Genomic DNA, 15,486 nt, shown 5'->3' with positions numbered 1-15,486 from the left:
TTTAATAACAATAGATTTCCTCAGTATTACCTGCTCTACATTAGTTTGGTGATCATTTCCCACTTTGCTCATTCACCAATGACATTCTGGATTTTTCTTGACAGTAACAGATATTTGGACCCAATATTTGGTCATGTACAGGACAACTTTATGTTTCAAAAGATTTATCTGACTGAAAAATACTGCTAAAGCCTTCAATAAATTCACATCTTTCATCACTATGTTTAAATATGATTCGCGGATAATTTGGGTAGTAACTGATTTCTTGGGGATAACTAGGTTTTCTCTGAATCTGAATATCTTAATGCGATTAGAGACAAGATTTACAGAATAAAGTTGTTCTCTTGCTTCCTAAAGCTGAAACTTTGTTTTGAACGTCAAAATATAACGACAACCGTTTCAGCTGCACTCAGCGCAGCTCTAAACCCGGTGAGCAAGAGACCGACTGAGCTGCAGCAGCCATTACTGTGAAAGTCATGAAAATGGCTGAATTGCTTCATTTAGGTCGTTAAGGAAACTCCGGATTCGTCAAGATACACAACAATGTCAACGGCCTATAGCACAGTTCACATGTGAAATAAGGCTCCACAATACATAATAAAATGTATCGTCAATCTGTATGCCTATATATGATGAGGGTAATGATTTTATTTTAAAACTGGCGCCGTTTTGCTAAAATCACTAAGAAACTAATGTCAAGCAACTAAACTGCCTCGTTCCTTTTAAAATCCGCCTGGTTTATCAAAGACAGACCGTTTAGGAGACGGGAAAAACAACCAATGATTGTTTTTATGCACTGTCCATCAGGCTTCCAGGAAGATGTTCAGGTCATTAAGAGTGTATGTAACCTATGATTATGAACAGTAATGAGAATAAAGACCTTTAACAAAAAGAACAATACTCCCCAGAGCCACCAAAGTAAAGCCAAGTTCTGTCTTATCACAGCCACCCTCTGGAAAGGAGTTTAAATTTCAGTCCCATCTGCTCAATCACCCCAGTTCAGTCTAAATGCAGAGGTGACGTCTGCTTTAGATGCTGCTCACGCATTCCTCGACATCAAACGCCTGCTCCCACTCCATTTTTCTGAATTAGCTTGATGGTGCCATCTGTTCAGGACCACCGTCTCACTCACTAATCTCCCTCCTTCAGCACTCTGCTACCTTCCTAAATCCTGGGAAATCTACTGTGCAAAGAGAGCCAAGGTTGCCAGGCAAGAAGAAGCAGTATCAGAAAGGACACACAGCTGGAGAGCTGGAATAGTTTATAGTTTGTCCTAGCTCTTTGTGTGAATCATTATGGAAGGATGGATGAATGAGCTGTATTTACTAGTCTCTCCAGATCCTGACCGACGATGCCAGACTCCACGTGTGCAGTTAGATTTTTCTCGTCAATCCACAAAATACGATTCTGGAAGAAACACGGAAATTATCGAGGAAGTTAAACATTTTAAACAAATGCTTTAACACCTTAGGAATGTAAAAAAAAAACATGCTATGTTTATTATGTGTAAGCTATGGCATCCCAATAGCTGTAATGAAAACGGTCCTAACTCTGCCTTTAAGAATCTTCAGGCATGGTCAAAGCACTCAACAGTCTCACACCATTCTTTCAACGATGCTCATATTTTCTTCATCGGTATTTGACAATAACTGCATGCAGATGTGCTAGAGGACAGAGATAATAGTCATCTTAACTGAAGTTAACGTTTAAATGCAAATGCAAGCCCTCTTATTTAGTCCCCTGGGCCTGGATCTCACCCTACTTGCAGGAAGTCATGTCATTTCTACCATCAATCACTCCTCAGAGGTTATAAACTTTATGTTCCTATCACTTTGCTACTTTCATGTGTTTTCATGGCAGCTGCTTTACGTCTGGCCCCTGACACCCAACACTGATCACTGATGTCTACGGTACCAAACAATTCTGACAGCATCCTAACAGATTGTATATCACCTCTATGTGCGCCTGGATCAAAGGACTGCAGTGCACTTTATTGTAGTGGAAAACAAAGCATTACCATGGCTACTGTAACTTACTTTGGATAATTTAAAAGGATTCGGATTGAAAAGTGTGGCACGCATTCGTATTCACTCCCCTAAGACAGTATTTTGTCAGCCAACCTTTCACCGTGGTTATGGCGGCAGGGTTTTTCTGATATGCCTCAAATAGAGACTGAATTCTTCTTTGCTAAATAGCTTAAGATCAATTAGCTCTGTTCAACTTTCCGTAAACTCTGACCAGCCTTAATGTCTCTGCTGAAGGACAGCATCCACACAGCATGATACTGCCACCACCGGGTTTCACAACATGTATGGTGTGTTCAGGGTGATCTGCACCATTAATTTTCCCTTGGTTTGTGGCAAACTTTAAAGAAGACTTCTGGTTTTCCTTTTAACAATGGCTTTTGTCTTGCCACTCTTCCATAAAGGCCCTGTTTGAGGAGTGTTCAATATTCCTCCTAGCTGCTTCTCTGATTATTGCTCACCTTGACCAACCTGTTAGCTTAGGTGGAGGAGATTAGCGACTGTGCTACGCATTTTCAGTTGATGGTTTGAACAGAGCTCCCTGAGATGTTGAGAAAATTGCCACATTGTTCTATGAAACTTTAAACTTCTATTCGACTTCATTCATGAACTGTCTGCTGTGTTCCTTGGTCTTCATGATGATGTTTGTTCACTAACCTCTGAGGCCTTCAAAGAACACGTGGATTTATACTGAAATTAAAATTACATGGAGGCACCTGAAGACAGTTGGTTGTACTGCATTTTATTTGGGGACATTTTAAAGTAAATGGATAGAAACGCATGCCACACTTTTCAGATTTTATTTGTAAAACTCCCAAACGCTATGAATAATCTTCCTCCCACTTCACAGTTATGCACAACTCTGAGCTGATCTTTTATGAAATCCAAATAAAACACATTGAAAGGTTGTGGTTGTAACGTCACTAAATGTGACAAACTATATATCTTTAGCAAATGGTGCCTGCATGACTTCCTATCCCTTTAACTAAAACGGTCACAAAGCAGAATTTGTTTTTATGCAGCTCCGCACAGAAGCAAAACAACCTCCTCAAAAAAGCATGAATCAATGAATGAGGCAACATGGTAAAACAGCTCCGATGTCATGATTGAAGGTGTAGCTCGTTTACGGCCGTTTGATTGACTGTTTTTCCCGATTTGTCGAATCTTATTCACATTCTGCGTACAGTGAGCAAACCTTTTCTCAGCAAACTGAAAGAGAAGATGTACAAAACCTCTCAGACTCATCTGGCATTTTTTATTGATCCGACTTGTTTAAACAGCTCTGACAACATGTGGTGTGGTTTTATTCCATATATAAAGACTAGTATTTACATACCATCTGTGAAGTATCCAGTGAGACGATAGATCGAGTTTCCTCTGGTGGGCACTCTAGGGCACTAGACACACTAGTTCCTCCTGAGAGAGGGAAACAACTCTTTTAAAACACAGCTTTTTCTCAGTAGAGGTCTCGTCACTCTAACGTTTGTACAAGTACAAGGATTGTTTAGGTTACATTAGGCACCGTAGGTAACCATGACAGGAATCTATAATAGGAAAACGTTTGTTGACTGGAATTAAGCCATCTTCAACAGACCGAACTTCTGTTTTTGCAAGACAAAATCTCACATAAAAGACCCATGGGAGTTACAATGAGAAGCTTTCAAACAGTCTAAGGACTCTGATTGAAGACTAAAGTCCAAAAGCTCAAGACTCGCGCTTTGCTCAACTTGTCTTGGACACCAGTACTACGTGTGCCACCATTTTAACGACAACTGTCAAAGGTGCAACTTACCAATTTGTCTCTGAAACTCTGTCTAAATTTCTTCAAGGGCTGAACAACATATTTCATCATGGCAAAGCAAAGCACTGGAATGCAACATCTGTGGGCCGTTGTATTTTCAGTGCCATGTGTACACTATATGCAGCTGCAATATTCAGCCTGTTAGATGGACTCTCAGTGCAGTAAATGGCCACACTACGAACAGATGATGGTACCAAAGATACTAAAGGCCACAGACAGATGAGAAAGGAAAGAAAGGCTACAACGTGGACTTATTGCAACTAATATCATTAATGAGTATTTCCCCAATCGCAAGAATTTCTGCCAACGTGGAGTCCTAGTTTCTATAACATTTGAGTACTGTCTACAAATTACCAGTAAAATATGATTTAAAAGATGTATTTTGTGAGTTTGAAACTTTATTTAGGATCACATTCTCCAATATGAAATAGAAGACTGTGTTCAGTTGAGTTTCCTTCTGTTTTACAGACCTCTAAAAAGCAAATGTCAGACATTTAAAGAACAAGGTTGCAGAATGTGTCTGGATGCTTTTTGACTTCAATGAACTGAGTGACAAACCTCCTTCTACTGTATTCTGTGTCACTGCTCACGATATGTACCTGATAAGATTACTTTACTTCTCTTTTGCACTCAGGGTATAGTAAACAGAAATGACAGAAGGAAGGATCATCTAAGTTTAAATAGAAGACATGCTTTCAAAAGTCTTAAGATAAAATAATAAGAAGTTTCCTCATATATTTTATGTTTCGGTGGAATAAAATCTGCAGTGTTAGTAAAACTCATTTACCAAGCTTTTTATGGGCTTTATTGGTCCAACATGAAACCAAAGAGGCAAATAAATGTAATAATCAGTGTTTGTAAGAGATTGTAGAAGTGTAAACAAATGGAAAAACTAACAAAGTTGATGGAAACTTTTGATTCTATGACTTACCTCCATAAGGTATCAAGCAAACATTATGTTTGCAAGCCAGCTCCACAATTTTCACAACATCATTGTGACAGTCTGAAAGAAAAGTAGCCATCATTTAAAATGACCAGCCTTAACAACAAAAATATTCAGCATAGTCATCATGCAAAGCAAATAAGACATGAGTTGATTAGCTCAACTGGCCTCGAGTGCCTCAAAAGGCAGTAAGAAATGCTTCCATCCCAATGCTTTTCTCAAACAAATACACTGCTTGATGCAAGGAGAAACCATGAATACAAATTACAGATCAAATAGAATTGCTAGAAACGTGTAACTACACTTGCAAGGATTGAAAAGTGAATATTTCACGGCAGTTTGCATCTGCAGTTTCTTGGGTGTTTTGCAGCCCATTTGGGAGGTTGCTAATCAAGTTTCAACCATCAGTCAACACTCATTTGCATGAAATAGTGCCAGCCATAACCAGAGAAAACCAATCTGAGAAACATAATTCATGATTGTAGTGTGGAGGGCCAGACTGTGGAGGATTGGATGACAACCGTCCTCCCCCTGACGCGTCTTATTAAGCTTCCACTCATACATATTAATATTCCTGCCTCTGCAGAGATTAACCCTTTAAATCACCTAAGCCAGCAGGAGGATCAGTGATGCTACGTGAGCGGAGGAAAATACAACCCCCACACTACCCATAATGTTGCTTTGCACTCACTTGGCCATATCACCATATCTGGAAGACGGCCAAGTTTTCCCTCTCTCAGAGCAAAGATCTCATGTAGACAGTGGCCTGTGGCAAAAAGAAAGCAAGTCGTTTATAAATAAACTTTTTTTTTTTCAGCACTAGTGGCATTTATCTTTTTTTTTGACAGTAGGCAGACAGGAAAGAGGGGTAGAGAGAGGGGGAGACATTCAGTAAATGTCGCCAGGTCCGGGACTCGAACCCGGGACGGCCACTTCGAGGACTGTAGCCTCCGTATATGGTCGCGCGCTTAACCCCTACACCATCAGCGCCGCGCCCCATAAATAAACATTTCTCACACCAAAAACTAAAATGCGTTTGTGATGTCTCTCTCCTTACCGTGGGACCGGAACACCCGGTCTTCTGCCTCATGAGAGAAGGGAATACCTGTGGACTTCAGTTCCTCCACAAAGACCTCATTTAGTGTAGGACGCTGTACAGCACTGCTATTCAGGATAGGCTGAAACAAATGAAAACATTGTGGTTTCAGCTGCTGAGTGCTTCTATTCACTAGAGACACAATGGAAAGAATGAAGAAAGAACTGTACTCACTGTTGCTGGAGTTTTATGCTGCAAATTGGCACCAAACGTGCCTTCAAACCAATCCTTCAAGTTAGGGATGATCATCCCACTCAGTCTATACCTGTGTTGGGTAAAAGTGTGTCAGTAAAAACTCCAAAATAAGCCCTGTGTGTTTATGGGTTTGTTGAGTGGCGGGGGGAAGAAATCTGTTGCTAATTAAAGTGGAGTATGGAGTCCAGTGAGGTTAGACCAGCAGAACAGCAGTGACAGTGCCGCTACTCTGATCCCTTTTACTGTTACTTGCGTAATTGAGCTGCTGGCGGAGACTGGGCCAGCCCATCAGGGAACAGTGTCGTCCAAGACACTGTGGAACAGATTTTATCCTGATAAACCTTCAGTCACAGCAGAGACACCAGATCTTAGTACTGTGCCTTGCAAAAGTAGTCATGCTGCTCACAGTTTGTCACATTACAACCAAAACACTTCAGTGAATGTTACTGGGATTTACCATGACGGAACCATGCAACGTTGTTCATAATTGTAAGGTCAAAGATAAAAGGTTTAGATCAAGTAGGTGAATTTGTTTGAACTTCACAATTTTTCTTTTTTAAAAGCAAGCAGGAAAAACATGGCATGTGCTGTTTGTAAGATACTCTGATCAGATGAGACCAAAATTTAACCTTTTGACCTGTATGGAAAATTCAATGTTTGGCAGAAAACCCAACATTGCATATCACCTCAAACACACAATACCCACAGTGAAATGTGGCAGCATCATGCTGTGGGGATACTTTCCTTCACCAGGGACAGCGAAGCAAGTCAGAGTTGATGGGAAGATGAAGGAGCTACATACAGAGCAATTCTGGAGGAAAACCTGTTAGAGGCTGCAGATAGCTGAGTCTAGGGGGGGCTTCACCTTCCAATAGACAAATACCCTAAATATACAAGCTGGAAAGTGACAAAATTAGAAAACTATGGGGTATTAATACTTTTGCAAGGGGGGTGCAGATAGGTTTATAGAAGGAGGGCTGTTTTTGACACACGCTTTGACAGGCGGAAAGAATCTGTGATGCAACATCCTGTTTAGCTCATTTCTGAAGGTACATCTTTGTGCATGTAGTTCTAGTTCCCTGTGTTATGCATCTGTCTGATCTGTAAAGAGTTGACAACAAAAACAAGAATCATTTCAACTTCTGCTTACATTGTAGAAGGCACGTGGACCGCAGGATAAGGATTTAAAATAAACAGGGTTTCTTTCTGACCGCTTGCATCCGGTTAAACTGCTACTTTGTTCCTTTTACACTCAAATATTTTCACCCGATACAAAACGTTCAGGAACTGATCGGGCCGGAAGGTTGTTCCTGTTAATGAGCAACAGAGTTTGGAAAGGCTGAAGAATCACCACCGGTGGCCGCTCAGATGACAAACTATTCAAATGCCATCCACTAGGTGGCAGAAGCACCACGCTGTTGTCAAAAAAGGAGGACCTTGATTCATTTCAAAAGCTGGGTTCAAAGCAGGGACTGTGAAAGAGATCACTGCATAACTCCAGCTTTAGGTCACACACAGACAGAAGGAGGTTTTAAAAAAAGATAATAAAGTCAGCAAATTTACCTCTGAAGCACAAAGTGATAACAATGAGCAGTCTCTTTACCTTCTCCCAGTAAATTCTGCTTGGCCTTTCTTATTGAAGAGAAATCTGGTATCGCTGTATCCCCATCCGTTCCATTTCATGATCTCCTGCCTGTGGAAAAATAAATATTGGCACAAGTTTGTAACGCCACTCGTACTCTTGAGTTTGGACAAAAAAAACCAAAAAAAACAGAGCAGATTATAAAAACCACATGTGAAGGTTGTTTTCAGGTGCCATGACCTGACCAAATCTTTGTATCCTTTTTATTTATTTTTTAAACCATTGAGCTTCTAAATTATAAAAGGCTTTGCAAATTTCTCCCCACAAAACAAAAAAGATAACCCTGTGCTTATACTCCGAAACTATGTTTTGACGACGGAAGAAAAACAAATGTTGAATGTCGCAGTAAGAAAGTATTACAATCTCGAAAACTTGGTGACACCTTTTCCATTCATCTAACCACAGGCTGGCTAGGAGGAGGCCGCTTTAATAGTGACGGAGGAGGCTGCATCTGGCAGGCAGACAGGCACACATTTTATATTCTCTAGGTGTCTATCAAACCAAACATATTTTGCACACTGGTTTATAACAGCACGATACTATTGCAACACATTAAAAACAGAATATAGGCATGGGTCGGTCCCGGCACCAAGGTTCATCATATAGTGTCTATGGATTAAAGTCCTTTTAATGACATCTCTTAGGCAGTACTTAGAGGCCAGGATTTTCTACAGCTGTGCAGAGTAACACAAGACTGCCTCTCCCCTACCTGTTTCTGTGCACTGCCTGTCAGCTAGCTGAAATAAAACTACAAACTACAGATGGCAAGCTACAAGCGCCATGTCTGTAAGCCCCTTAACCAGATATCAACTTGTCACAATCGTGTTAATCTGCAAAAAGCAGAAGAACAAAATTATTATTCTGAGCAATAAGCACTTGAAAACAATGTTTATTCTATTTTTCTTTTTTTTTCGGGGGAAGTCTATGTATCAGAATACACATAAGTGAAATATCACATAATTAAACAATAATCATCAAAATATTACATTATTCTAACTAATCAGAATAATTGTTGTTTGTCTTAAATAAAAGCAGTTGGATGATCTACTGATTTTTGAGTAAACACATTTGAGTAAACACTGGGATTTTAGGATTTTTATGTAAGATTGTCATACTGTTTGAATCCCATTCCTACTCATCAGGCATTTCTTTCTAATATCTGAACTATATTGAATTCTTTCACTGTAATCAAATTTGTTTTTCAAGGTACAAAGCTCCTTTTACAACAAGGAACCACGCTGAGCAGTAACCAATAAATACCAAAGCTTGCAATCCAAAGCAGTCAATCGCAGAACGTCTCAAACAGATGTTTCCCTTTTGAGTTAAATATCAATTTATTTTCTTGTGAAGGTGATGCTTCACTGCAGACGCATGAAGCTCAAGGTCCACCGCTCACGAGTTTATCTGGGCCACGAGATTATACAGAAACCATTTAAAACTCTGACCCTACACACAACCCACACTTAAATATCAACCCCAACCCCTCTGCTTTTTCAGCGTAGCCTTCCCTAAAAACCTGGGTTAGATTTAAGCAATGTACTGAAAAGGGCCAAACAGGAAATGGACTGAAGACCAATGAGAGGGAGACTATTTGTCACTGCTTATCTGGTTCAGGCGGCTGTTTGCCGACACTCAAGCTGAAGATAAATAAGTTGAGCTTTCACGGTAAACCTTTTGATACCAACATGAAAACCAGCAGCCAGAACTCAAAGTGTGCCTCTGTGCCCTGCAGAGCCGTAAGGTAATTGCCCTTACAGTATCTCTGCAGCACCGACATATGTAACAAAGCATTTTCCATGATTAAAATCACCAAAACATCACCTAAGACCTGTCTTAATGGTTAAAAATGGCATTTAGTCCTCAGAATTTCCAAACTTGAAGTTAAAGATATTGTGTATATTGAAATTCAAAATTAGCCTGACATGTTGCATATACTATTTCCTATAAAATTCATTTTATCTTGTATGGTTTGTCTTGTTTTTATTTTATTAATTTTAGGTCATTCAGCCTGTACCATCTGCTGGGAGGGGGGCGGCAAACAATGGAAATCAGCCGTGGCTGTAATTGGGGGCATTTTCATTTGTGTTGAAATATTTCATTATTGCCCAATGTCCCTCTGCAAATAAAATAAACGGCAGTTAAACTAAAAAATGGGCGAATAAAAGTCCATGCTGTTGGTTAATGCATCCAGACCAAAATTAGTGTTTTTTTTTCTTCCAGCAACTAACTTATTTTCAGCTTTTGACCATTCAGAGCCAACCAAGGGAAAATGGACCTATTCCAATCCTTGACTGAATGATTTCTAATAAGGTCAAAATATTGTGTGCTGTCTTTAACTACTTTACATGTGTTGCCAATCCTAAAATACAGAAATAAAGTCAGCCAAATTTTTCCAAGCTTATATAACCAAAACACAATGTGAGCCTTCACCACAGAAGCTGAAGCAGGACAGTCTGCATCTGTGCTGTTAAGTCAAAAAAGAATAATTAATCATTAGATACTACATGAAAGAAAGTTAGCAAATGGAGCTAAGCAGGAGCATCTGACAGAAAGATAATTTCATAGGCATTTGTCTTTTGCCGTTTAATTCCTGGCTGCACCAAAATCAAACAGCCTTATCCTCCGTCTGCGTTACATCTGTCCACTAAGTTTACCGTAATGTAGAGCAACCGAAGAGCAAGCACACCCTGCAATTCGGGATTTTTGCTCGAAATGCAAGAATAGCCCCACAGAGAATGTCGTCAAAGCTGCAGTGGCCGGAGTGAGGAGGTGGACTGTGTGGATCTCAAAACAAATTTTTACGACTACAGTGAGGTAATGTGGGTATGCAAAATCAAGCAAAAACTATGGGGTAAGAACGCTGTCAAAACCAATGTGTATGTAAAGATGGAAATATGTGCATATTAGTCAATAGTTGTGCATAAGTAAAATCCAAGAGGTATTGTATATTTTCTCTGTAAGAATACAAAATAAAATGTTACAGCTTCAAGAAATTACAAACATAAAGTTCAAGTTTACAGTTGTGGTTTATTTTTCATGAATACGATATCCTATAACAGTTTGTGAATACGATTTATTTTCTTTGAGAATACGAATTTACATCAGCGACTTGGTGTCACGTGATCTCAGGCTGGTTAGTGGAGCAGAGTTAGTCGATTCGCGTTGCGCATGCGCTGTCACACTCCTCACCGCCAGTAAACGTAGTGCCGGAATGGGAGATAATTCAGTCTAAAAGGAATATTAGGAACAAAGGGGAGATAGGGGGGGGGAATCAAGAGTATTATAAATAAATCATTGTTCTTATTTTTATGAAATACAAAACTAAAACATAGACTATAGTGGGTGGAGTTATACAATGATGTACAGTAGCTGGCAGTATGCACCTCTGAATTTGTTGCGAACCGCCAGCAGAAGAAGAGAAGAAGAAGCAGCACCAGCGCCAAAAGAACGGACCAAGAAACTACGGTACAAAGCCAGGTAATGTTAAAAAGTTTATATATGTCTTCATGTCGTTAATATATGCTCTTGGTCCGTCATCTTAGTGCTAGTGCTTCCTCTTCTTCTTCTCTTCTTCTGCTGGCGTTTCGCAACAAATTCAGAGGTGCATACTGCCACCTACTGTACATCATTGTATAACTCCACCCACTATTTTCTATGTTTTAGTTTTGTATTTCATAAAAATAAGAACAATGATTTATTTATAATACTCTTGATTTCCCCCCTATCTCCCCTTTGTTCCTAATATTCCTTTTAGACTGAATTACCTCCCATTCCAGCACTACGTTTACTGGCGATGAGGAGAGTGACAGCGCATGCGCAACGCGAATCGACTAACTATGCTCCACTAACCAGCCTGAGATCACGTGACACCAAGTCGCTGATGTAAATTCGTATTCTCATAGAAAATAAATCGTATTCACAAACAGTTATAGCATATTGTATTCATAAAGAATAAACCACAACTGTAAATTTGAACTTTGTGTTTGTAATTTCTTGAAGCTGTAACATTTTATATTGTATTCTTACAGAAAAAATACACAATACCTCTTTTGGATTGTACTTATGCACAACTATTGACTAATATGCACACATTTCCATCTTTACATACACATTGTTTTTGACAGCGTTCTTACCCCATAAAAACTAAAAGGCAAAGATCGTATCTGAGACTTGCTTCGAGAACCTGAACAGCCCTGGTTCCAGTCAGGCATTTACACACACTCATCATCTGCATCAATTTTATGTAAACTTTGGACCTTTAGTTATGCATTTGAAGTGTTGTTTTGTTGATGGCATGATTCTACGACAAACAGCTTTAATAACATTTAAAAACAAGAATTAGTGGCAAGTTTGAAATTACTTACTGAGCTCAAATATTTACATACTGCACCTTTAATGGTTGCTTAAATGTCCTGTAGCAAGTTGTGGAGAAACCACACACCTTTTGTAACCATCAACAAGATCCTGGCATAAGACAGTCTAGACATTTTACCGCCGTTCTTTTCACGATCTCAGCAGCGAGCTGAATCACTCTCGAGACTCCTTGGCAAGATGTTTAAGGCTAAGATGAAAGCTCTCTGAGAGGACTCCGAGAATACGGGCCCTGGCTTTTGTACAGAGAAGCATTTATTTGGTATAACTGACTGTATGCTGTTCCTGACCGAATTGATTAATTAATTAATCCCACTCACTTTGTGTACCCCTGAAACAGGCCTTTAGCATGATGCTGCCACCACTATGCCTGACAGTTAGTCCTAAGGCCTCAACCAATGATTATTTTGCTAATCCATTAATTTACTGACTATTTATTTTTGATTAACCTATTAATAAACAAAGAACAAAAGGCTTAACAGGAGGTTTAGTTTTTTGTTTTTTTTTAACTTAATCTGAACCGGGTCAAGCTAAAGCTATGTCATTTGAGGAATTCTGGATAGAGCACATTTACAGAAAAAGAAAGTTTTTTCATTTTAAAAGCAAAATGTTTATATTTTTGTACGGTTTTGGCCTAAATACAGCTCTCAGTAGGTTTTTTTTTTTTTTCAGCAAATGGCATGTTTTAGAGTTGGTATGCTCTAGTTAACGATTAATAGTATACTAACTTAGTTGACCATTATTTCAATAATTGATTAATCATGATTGTTTCAGCCCTAGTTAGTACAATGCTCTTAGGTTTATAAGCTTCACCATATTTCATGTCATTGTGACCAAACAGCTCAATCTTTGTCTCATTTGACCACAAAACATTTTCCCCAGAGGACAAACAATTTGGGTCCGATGGTTCCAGTCCGATGGCGTTCCAGTAAGACACTGATTCTAAACACCCAGCAAAAATCAGTTTGGGATATAAAGACAGCGAACATTAAGCTTGTGGAATGTACTGCACGGTAGGGATGGGTACCTTTCACATTTGAACCGATACAGTACCAACGCCCGGTCCCTGGGAATCGATACCAGTACTTAACAGTACCGGTTTTCGGTACTTAAGTTTATATGGTAATAAATGTTAATTTGTTTAATAATAAAATCTAAAATTTTCTCAATTTAACATATTTATTTCTCAAAACATAAAACTTAATAAATATATCAAACAACACCCAGTTGTTTGTATTGTAACATCTCAGTTGTTTCAAACATTTCTTCCCCCACGTTGCTGGCTGCAGACGACCAGTCGCTAAGGCATGCAGGCGTGCTAACGGTGCTGAATGCAGGAGTTGTAGCCATAGATCTGAGGCTGACGAAAATTGTGCACTGTTCAGCCTTGAGATAAATCTTGTGCTTAACCAGGTGCTTCCTCAGATTAGAAGTATTCCCACCGCTGGCCTTGCACTTCGTGTCACAAATATTGCGGCAATCTGCATCGCAGTTTGAAGAGTAAAGCCATGCTTGCTTTGTTGACAGTACCAGCGGCTACTGGCATCCTTACGATCTTGTGCGTGCAATGCTGTGCTCATGTCAGGTGACTAACTGACTTTCATATAGATTCAAAATAAACTTTTAAACAGTACAGCTGACGTCTACTGTTAAAAAGCTGGTTTGTTGCCTTGAAAGTTCATGCCAAGGCTTTTTAAATCTTGTCTGTAAGGATCGTTCTGGTAGTACTCATGAACAAATGCACCTGCCGACTCTGTTACAGTCAAGCTATCGCTGTAAGAAAACACAGAGGGATGAAGACATAATATTGTAAAAACAAAGTATCAGTCTTGACGTGGGTCATGATATGAGATGAATCTTCCAAGGCCAAAATATCACATTTTGGGAAGATCCTGTTGTTATCCCAAACTAACACTAGATGTCAGCACATAGTCGTGGCATCTCCTTATCAGGAACTCATCTGATAATAGGTTGAAAGTCAGGCCACCACTGGTCCTGACCAATCAGATCCTTACAAAGGATAGAAGTTTCTGACTTCCATCTGCGCGATACGTTTTAATCGTTTCTCTAAATATCTCAATGTATTTTTCTATAGATAATTTCTAAAAAATAAAATAAAATACCTATAAAGTACCTAACTAAACGAAAGTATGGTAAAGTCAAGAAACAAATCCCATAGCTAATCCTGAAACACTTAAAAACAGATGAGATAAAGCTAGCTCAGCGGTAAGACGTCAAGGTAACTGTAAGAGTTACAACCGTTTTGGGAAGGTTAAGCTAGAACTCCGCCTCCTAGTTTCGTAATTGTTGCTAACAGGAGAGCCACAAATGGTAGAAGCAGTTAAGCGAACATTTGCCACAGGCTTGTACAACTTTGTTGATTCTGAGAGTCTCGCATGACAAATTAAACCATATAACAAGCTCATGGCGGGTTTACTTTGAGAAATTGGACCACACAAAACTCCAAGCCGCACCCACTCACTAGCAAATGAAAGGCTACTCTGTAGTAGAGACGCGTTAGCTAGCAAGCTAACCTATATCCGCTCTACCGAAATTCGCCAAACTTATTTATGTTCAAATGTGAAGAAGGTGTCAGTTTGTGACTACGTGCTACACATTTAGCTCATATTTAGCATGTTATGCCTCACATTTAAGATGCAAAAAGAAGTAAAAGCTAAACAGAGTGGAGCGTAGCGGCACCGCTCCATCACAGCCTTGTACCTCCTCCTGGGCACCGTCCTCCCCTCGCTCCTGTCACCGGTTTTGACAGTTGGTCTGATCTCCTGGGCTTTGCACTCCACGGCTAGGACGGCCGCATTGCTGTCCGCGGGTCTCTGTAGATGCCCGGCAATGACGCTTAGTCTGTGCCGTGCTGTCTGGTGCCTGCTGGAGTTTCTGTTGGACGCCATGCTGCTTCCGTGTTGTGGAAGGAGGGAACTGATCTCACAGAGTCTGCCTGTCAGAGGTCAGCGTAGAGAAAGTGTGCTGCTTTCATAACCCGTAGGAAATATCGCTTTCACGTCACAAGGCTTATACTGAAATGGCCAAAAAAAAAAAATCAATCTACAGACGCATTTCCCCCCCAAAAAAAAAAAAATTTGAAGTCAATCCAATCATTTCAGTAATTCAATTCAAAAAACGAAATCCATATACTATTATGTTAATTACACAAAACATATTTTAAGCATTTATATTGCCTGTGTAGAGGACTGTGGCTCTTAAGTAATTAAAACTAATAAATATTTTTACTACAGGAATCTTATGGCCTACACAAGCAGCAAGACTGCTGACTTGAAAGCTGTCCAGCAGACAGCCACTGACACTCTTTATGAAGAGAGTAAACTACAAAAAGCCATTGCTGAAGGAGGTGGATGTACTCTCTCCTAACATATTAATGGAAGGTAGAGTAGAAGG

The 15,486-nt window shown here is 39.7% G+C and overlaps 1 protein-coding gene across 2 annotated transcripts in view; it reads right to left on the bottom strand.

Moving 5' to 3' along the window:
• Window positions 1-15,060, bottom strand: part of agps (alkylglycerone phosphate synthase) — a 40,331-nt gene extending 25,271 nt beyond the window's left edge. Inside the window, exons 1-8 of one of the 2 annotated variants that reach the window (XM_047370476.1) lie at window positions 14,794-15,060; window positions 7,663-7,752; window positions 6,039-6,129; window positions 5,826-5,946; window positions 5,460-5,534; window positions 4,757-4,828; window positions 3,361-3,440; window positions 1,327-1,407 (exon numbers count right to left, since the gene is read on the bottom strand). In XM_047370476.1, the coding sequence (XP_047226432.1) occupies window positions 1,327-1,407; window positions 3,361-3,440; window positions 4,757-4,828; window positions 5,460-5,534; window positions 5,826-5,946; window positions 6,039-6,129; window positions 7,663-7,752; window positions 14,794-14,981 (798 nt within the window). In that variant the 5' untranslated portion in view covers window positions 14,982-15,060. The remainder of the gene's footprint in view (window positions 1-1,326; window positions 1,408-3,360; window positions 3,441-4,756; window positions 4,829-5,459; window positions 5,535-5,825; window positions 5,947-6,038; window positions 6,130-7,662; window positions 7,753-14,793) is intronic. The other variant, XM_047370475.1, reaches the window with a different exon arrangement.
• Window positions 15,061-15,486: the final 426 nt, after the last annotated feature.

Source organism: Girardinichthys multiradiatus, chromosome 7, assembly GCF_021462225.1.
Source record: "Girardinichthys multiradiatus isolate DD_20200921_A chromosome 7, DD_fGirMul_XY1, whole genome shotgun sequence".
In the NCBI taxonomy this organism is placed as follows: Eukaryota; Metazoa; Chordata; class Actinopteri; order Cyprinodontiformes; family Goodeidae; genus Girardinichthys; species Girardinichthys multiradiatus.
Note: the sequence above shows the minus strand (reverse complement) of the source record. Positions and strands in the feature narration are given on the sequence as shown.